Source organism: Phaethon aethereus, assembly GCF_964289735.1.
Source record: "Phaethon aethereus genome assembly, chromosome: 16".
NCBI classification, from domain to species: Eukaryota; Metazoa; Chordata; class Aves; order Phaethontiformes; family Phaethontidae; genus Phaethon; species Phaethon aethereus.
In genome coordinates this window covers 1,770,308-1,777,875 of record NC_138592.1, presented here as the reverse complement: position 1 = coordinate 1,777,875, position 7,568 = coordinate 1,770,308, and the positions used below count along the sequence as shown (strand labels likewise).

At 44.0% G+C, this 7,568-nt stretch overlaps 1 protein-coding gene across 1 annotated transcript; it reads right to left on the bottom strand.

Annotated features, from left to right (window-relative positions):
- Nucleotides 1-458: 458 nt before the first annotated feature.
- Nucleotides 459-6,534, bottom strand: DNAJC5 (DnaJ heat shock protein family (Hsp40) member C5; the record flags this gene model as incomplete). Its single annotated transcript, XM_082007233.1, has 4 exons — nucleotides 459-1,251; nucleotides 1,968-2,139; nucleotides 3,809-4,022; nucleotides 6,428-6,534. 4 exons carry the CDS (start codon nucleotides 6,532-6,534, stop codon nucleotides 1,148-1,150), a joined length of 597 nt encoding a protein of 198 aa, XP_081863359.1. The 3' UTR covers nucleotides 459-1,147.
- Between the last annotated feature and the right edge of the window lie 1,034 nt (nucleotides 6,535-7,568).

Sequence of the window (7,568 nt, the reverse complement as noted above, 5' to 3'; positions counted from 1 at the left end):
AAGGTGTCTTGTTCTTAAAAAGCCGTTTAAGTACTCCACGAAGATGTTCATGAGAAAATTAAAGGGCTAGTGTATTATTAAAAGCTTTTTTTTTAAAAAAAAAAGGACATGTAATACCCCATTTGTCTATTAGAATCCCAAATTACTAGAACACATTTTTTTAAACCAATTTTTTTTTTACCATTCATGCTGTTGCCTACTGTCTGCATTTTACTCACTTGCTCAGTGAAAACCAATTAACTAGTTTTACTTTAAGATTCTCATGCATTCAAAAAAAAAAAGCTGCGCTATTTGGTCTTTAGCATTTCAGGAAAATGACTGAACTCAAACCAAAACAGAATTGTGCTTGAAGTTCAAATCCCACCGCCACCACCAAATCAGCCCGTTCACAGCCGGTTTGGTGGCAAACGGCAGTTTGCGGCGACACGGTCGCTGAAGATCGCCTTACACATAAAGAGCTGTTCATCGATTTACTGCTCAGAGATTGGAAACTCTCCCTTTTGATTTTTCAAGGTACATTTATTTAAGCTGAAAACCAGCACTAGAGTGAACTCCAGCTCTGCAGGACTGGCATTTTTTGGTTCTTGGCTTTGTAAACTTGCTTAGATAAGAACGCAGCGAGAGAAGGAGGAATGAAAGAATTGGTTTGTCGCACTCAAATGAAAATCATGAACTTTTAAAGGTCTTCGACAGCTCAGCTGTACGGAAGAATGGTGGCTTCTGTGAAACTTTTTACATCTCATTTGTAGGCCGGTACCACTGCTTAAAATGCAGAATGTCTCCATCACACTTATATTGTGACAACTCAATACGTTACACCACAGACATTTAACGTAACTCCATACATGCTATAAAAAAAAAAAGGAAGAAAAAAAAAAAAAAGGAAAGGAAACAAATAAGACCGTAGCTAAACTGCTTTAAATACTGCATGCTACAGCACTTCACGTATCATCAAGATACGACACTGAAAGGTGACAAAAGGCTGAAGGGATTACAAAATATTTTCGGCAGATCGCACAGCTGCCTTCTTACTGTGGCAGAATTATTCCCCCTCCCCATTCTCTACTTCTAATGTTCATGATTCTAGTGTTGAGTTGGCCATGTATTTTTTTTTTTTTATCCATTCTAATTACAGTGTTTCCTTAACTTAATTAAATCCATCAGTGTGGTAGCTGGGGTGAGAGTCAGCTGTGAGCTGGGTCGTCTCTGTGGCTGATGCTGGCTGTATCACAATCGGTGCGTCTGAGGCCTCTGAAAAGCGAGACAAAAGGCTTAGCACACCAAGGGGAAAAAAAACCAGCGTCGTCTGCTTTGCTACGCGTAAGTTACGTCTGCCTACAACGCTCTGATGACACGATTTGAGACTCCTCTAGGAGCATGATGTTAATTTACTGCTTTTCAGTCCGCACACAATACCATTCGACTCAATCTACACGTGGAACGTTTATTCTATTTCCTTCTCCGTGCGAGGGCGGCTGACCCTTGCCCACCATTCAGCAGCTCAAAACGTGGCCACAGCACACACACAAGGCTCTACAATTCTTATAAATGATCAGTTTAAGTCTACAGGAATAGCGTTGGATCTTCAGGAACAGTAGTAGATACAGCTAGCAGGGGAGCAGGTCTTCATGCCTGATGCGGTCAAAAGAAGCTGCCTCGTCCCTCCCCATCCCTCAGGGTAAAGAGCCCCTTTCCGGAATCTGGTACGTTACTCCAGCGACGTGGGAAGGAAGCTAAAGGATCGTCACCTACTGCTCGGGACAGAGTTCAATGCAGACCCTCCGGGAGTCTTCAGCCGCTGCACCTCCGGCATCAGCGCTACCCACTCAGCTCGTGCGCCTCAGGGATTCCCTCACCACCACCGACAACCCGAGAGCCGCGCCGAGCTCGGCAGGGCAAGCGTTGCTCCTCAGCCCCCGCTCAGAGACCGACGGTCACTCTAGAAACCTCACAGCGTTTTTACCTACCCCTTTCATCCGACTGCAACTGTGCCTCCAAATCCTCCGGAGAGACGTAGTACTCCTGCTCTTCACCTTCAGGAGGTTTAGGTTTACACTTCCCGCAGCAACAATTACAGCAGCAGCACAGACAGCAACAGCAATAGCAGCCTGTGATGAGCCCGCAGAACACGAACAGGGCCTGCAGAGGACAGAAGACAAAGAAATATTCGCAACCTGTGCCGACCACGCGTGAAAGGGAGGTTGTGAGCCTCAGATATGGAAACCAGAGACCAACAAGATAGCGATGGAGAGACAGAACTTAGTAGCTACAGTGGGGTTTTTTTGTACTTTGTCACCAAGGTATATTTAAAAATATGTGCAAAACTGGCTGCAGCCCTCAACATTGTACAGAGGTGAACACTGCCAACCCGGTCTACTCAAATGATTCCTACAATTTAAGTTTAAGTAAGTGGATTATTCTGCTACACCTGCAAGAAGATGCAAGCCTAAGAAGTGAGTCTGTATTAAAATCCAGAGGTACAACGGTTTAGGACAGATCGCAGCTTGTGTAAATAACCCTGGCAAAGGCTTCGGCTAGCTAGCTGACACACAGGTCGCCACGGACCTTCAGCGGGGACTTCGACCTACCCCAGGCTGCAAGCACGGCGGCAAAGCTGTGCAAAGCTTCACCTACTGCAAAGCCTCAACTACTGCAAAGCTAAAGCTTCACATACGGAAGTTCGGGGCGCCGAGGTTAGACGCTACCAACACATGAGCAAGGCAACTCAAAGCTGGTCAAGTCTGCCAGGTGCTTATCATCACAGTGACAACGGCCAAAATTAAAATTGTCATGTAGGTCGCTGTGTAGTTGTTTGAAAAAATGATTTTAAAGATAGCGAAGCAGCATGGTGATATTCCTATTCTCTTACTGCAGGGGGATCAAGAGGTGGAGACCATGCTGGCAAAGGGCAGAAAAATGAACCCATGCAACGAAATACCACGACCAGGAAAAGGTTTTAATCAGCCATAAAACATTGTGAACGACGTCCTGTCACTAATAAGCTGGTGCGGTTGTGGTTTCGTGCTCCAGTTTCCTAGACACGCTGTCTGCAAGCAGACGGCCACGACATGAACTCCAAAATGCAAGAGCCTGGGCAATTCCCGTGTCCGAAACGTGCGATGTGCAACGTATAGTTTTTTTGCGCTTTTGAATAAACGTGGTGATTTTAAAATGTATTACTTAAAGAAAAATCATTTGAGTCCAGTAAACTACAGTCATTCCTTGGCACTGGCACCTACCCCGTAACTGTTACATCTCCCGTGCGCATGCAATGCTTTCAAACAGCTTTTCTGCCTGCATTTGTGAGGGAACGGGAGCTTGCAGTGCAGCGCTGATATACTGGCGATGCTCCTCCCGCTGCACAAGAAACACGGCTGGGCAAGCGGACAAATAACCGGAGAAGAGCCGAAGAAGTGACCCTTGTTCAGGGAAGCCGCCGAGGTACGTTCCCGAGCGTACTTCCAAACAGCATCCCCTCTGCCAGCTCAAGTCCCGAGTCAGGACTCGTTCTGCAAAATCTTTTAGCAGATATTACCAAAGAGAACACCCGCCCCCGCCAAATCCTCATCACTTTTAAATCCACCAGAAGGGTCCAAGCTTCTCTGCGTAGTGTAAGTCTCGCTTATTAGGCCTGTATTACTGAAAGAGAGTAGAAAAATACTTCTGAACCAGAGACTGCAACACGGTAAGAGAAGGTTAATTACCAGGTGGCAGAAATTCAGCAATTTCGTGGAGCAAAGAGAAACACAATCACCAAAAAGAGCTTTTTAAGAGTTTTAAGTGCCGCTCCAGAATCGCTTCTATTTACCTTTGCCCACCAGCTGGATAGCACGAAGTACGTGTTCACATTTTCTTCACCAAACTGCTCTGCTACATACAGACCCAGAGAACCATACTTGTCATAAATGTTTCGCTTCGTGGCATCGGTCAATATTGCGTGTGCATTATTGATCTCTTTAAATTTTTCTGCTGCCTCTGGATTATCAGGGTTTTTATCAGGATGATATTTCAGTGCGAGTTTCCTGCAGAAAGGAAAAAAAAAAAGAGATCGTTATAGATTAAAAAATGGGATTTGGATTTTGATTTTTTTTTATTTTTATTGCACAGCCTGTCATTCAGGGAGCCTTTCAAGTTCCAGTTGGTTTCCTGCATCTCTAATTCAATCTCCTTGATGATTCTTCCTCAGATGATAACAAAAGGCTACAGCACTGTCTAGCTTAGTTTACAGGACTGACTTCAGACTGCTGGATTTGTCCCTCAGAAAGCCAATGGAAAAAGAGAGACATTGAAGAAAAGTACTTTTTTTTTTTTTTTTTTTTTACCCCTCAGCTCCAGCGATTTCCACCAGTAAGTTTTGCTCCTGCTAAAGCAAAGACCAAGCTAACAGAAAAAAAGACACACCGCAAGTGGAAGATCTAGTACCAATGAATAAACGAAAGCAAGCTGCCACACGGCTTTCTGAACACAAAAATAGAATAGGCAATCACTTGTGGTTAATTCACCAATTCCTGTGCAGGAACAAAGTGCTTTTCAGTTCAAGGCTTGCTAGAATAGAAGAAGCTTCAGAGTTTCGAGACACCAGGAAATCACAACGTAGCTGCCCTAGTCATGCTAGATCTCTTACAATTAAATGACAGCAGTTCACCGTCCCCGGAGGTCTCTGAACATAGCACAAAAAAATCAGATTAAGCAGAGATAAATTTGCCAGTTCTGACATGGCCCAGGCTATTTATAGAAATCAGTAGAAATAACTGGCCAAACACCTCCTTACACACAGAAAAGAAATGCAGTTTTGCCGTTTGAGCTCCCAAGTAGAAAAAAAGATACCGACTTGTATGCTAACAGTTCTCCCCCACCAGAAACTTGTCCTCCTACGGAAAATTACCACAAAGTCCCATATTTAAGAAGTGCACTCAAAGCCTGCAGATGTTTACGTGACAACTTTGCAGTGAGGAAATATTTAGACAAACAGAAAAGAGAAGATTTGTGCAAGCTCACATTCGCATGCGCATGCAAGTTTATCACAGCGTTCAAACAACAAATTGTAAATGAGTGTGTGCCCGAAACACACAAACTCTAAGTGACCTTGGCGGATAAATAACGTCCAGGGTTGCCACTGATGTCCCCAGCGAGGGCCGAAATAATCAGAGTTTTTGTAATTGGAGGGAAGTTATATAAACCTGGAAAGGGCTTAGCTACTGCCAGGCTGCAATAGGTAAATATTTTTAATTTCCCACTTCCTACAGGTACACAAACCCCGTAGCCCACAGGCCAGCAAAGGATGTCCAACTGGAATGGGTACAAGAGGTGGTCAGTCCTCCTTCTGTAAAGGAGCAGCAGCGGAAACAAGATTAGCTGAAGGTTCAGCCACGTTTCACCCTAGGATCTAGTGGGGTCGTTCCTCCAAAGGAAAAGCTGTTGCAGTTCTCTCCCCTCAAGGAGGCAGAATTATTTTCCAGTTGCTAAGACTGGAAGATTACCGATTCAAACTTCCACTTGAAGGTTTCAGGAAGACACAGCTAATTTTTCAGAGTCTGTGGACCCAATGTATTCCGAGATTTCACCACGTAGTTGCCATCATTATTAAAATGTGGCTTTGAAAGGGAGAAAGTTTTGGTAAATGTTGAAGACCTGAAAGAAAACAACTTCCAGCAAGAGTATGGTCAAGTAGAGATTCCTACCGACCCCTAGTGTAACGTTAGACACATTGCCACTTGTCAAATAGGCTACAAGACCACAGCTCATGCTTAAGATTTGAGAGGGGATGTGGCAAACGAGGATGTTACAGGACTCTCTTGGTTGGTTTTGTTTGGTCAATGTTTCCATTGAATGAAACGGAAATGCAAATGAAACCATTTCATATGTCTAACTCTTTAAGAAAAGAAATAAAGTAAAAAAATCCTCTTTTAAAAAAGTAACTCCACATGCAATAAGAAATTGCGAATGGATTTTTAGAAGAAAGTCACTGCTGGTACTTGGTTTCCATTGTTATTTGCATCTTTAATCTATACCTCGCTGTGCTAGAACTGGAAATGGTGGACAAAAGGGCAATACTGCACATCGTGGTCTCTGTAAGCCAGACACAAGGCTACGTAAACCGTGAAGAATTTAACTCTGATCACACTGCCTTAAAAGTCTGTTCAACTTTAGATAGAGACCTTTCGGAACGGTGCTGCGTATTTGAGAATTTAACTTGCTAGAGATGAGATGTAAAAATTTAACAGCACTTATGTACAAAGCCAAGGCATGTTTTTACACCAATTTTTGCAAGAAGCAACCGTGTTTTCACCTGGTTTTCTTACGTGTTTTTTCTTGCAAAAGGTTTAAATAAACCAACTCAAGCCTACATATAAATATACCACCTGTTGAACACTTAACTAAAGCTATTTGTGCTATTGGGCAACAGGCATAAAACGTGAATCTTTACCTGTACGACTTTTTGATATCATCTGAAGTGGCATTCTTGTCCAACCCCAGCACGTGGTATAAGGATTCGCCCGAGGTAGAGAGCGAACGTTGCCTCTGGTCTGCCATCCTGAACCACCCTGAAGAGAGGACTGGCCCCTGCCAAAAAAAGATTTAGGAAAAGCTTAAACAAAAAACACAGACCTCATTAACCACATAATCCTTAAAACCAGTGGTGGCGTGTGAAAACACATCTTTTAGAAGGTTTAAATGTGCTTTGAAAAGAAAAGGCTCTTAACGTATGGGGAAGTTAAAAAGTTACAAAACTCAATGAATTATCAGTGAAAACAGCTACTGCATTTTCAGCACAGCACCAGGCACCCTAGAATCACTGCTGTACACACGCAACTCTTCCTTCCAAACACCCAAAATCAACAGCTGCGTGTATGTATATACTACAGTACGTATAGTACAGCTACGGAGATGTACTACATACACATCCCTAGAGCTACTTCATCTTCTTTCTCAGCCTTAATATTACGATAATTTATTTGTGATACCATCTATAAAAAGAACTTGCCAACAGAGAGGGTGCTATTACGCTGAGGCTGCCTTTTGGCACCACACTTGCATAGGGCTGATTTCAGTTGCATTTTCAATCGCAGGCGTTCTGTCAGATTAAGAAAAAAAAAAACAACCAACAACAACAAAAAAAAAACCCACCCAAACCTCCACCACCTCCCAGTCCTCCAGCCTCCCGTCTTATCACCGACACCAGGTCCCGCAGAATCCTTTAGAGAAATCCAGCCCGACTAGCGCATCCCCCTGCGAAAGAGGGAAGGCTTGCCCCCGAAGAGAGGGGGAGATCTCCCCCTTCATAATTTTCAAGTCGTGGACCCAATGTTTAACACCTATCCTGGTTAAAATCATGCTACTTGAACGTGAATGAACCTCCTGCTCCAAACCCAAACGCGAAAGACCCCAGAGGCCTCCTCTGTGCCATGCCACGGACAGACGCGGGTACGTCCTCGACCGTCCCGAGGAGATTAGCGTCCGCCGTTCTTCAGCCGCAGAGCTGCGGCAAGGATGAGCGTCGAAGAGAAGACTATTGGCTATTTTTGGATTATGTCATTACAGCTAGCCTACACCAGATTATGTAGTCT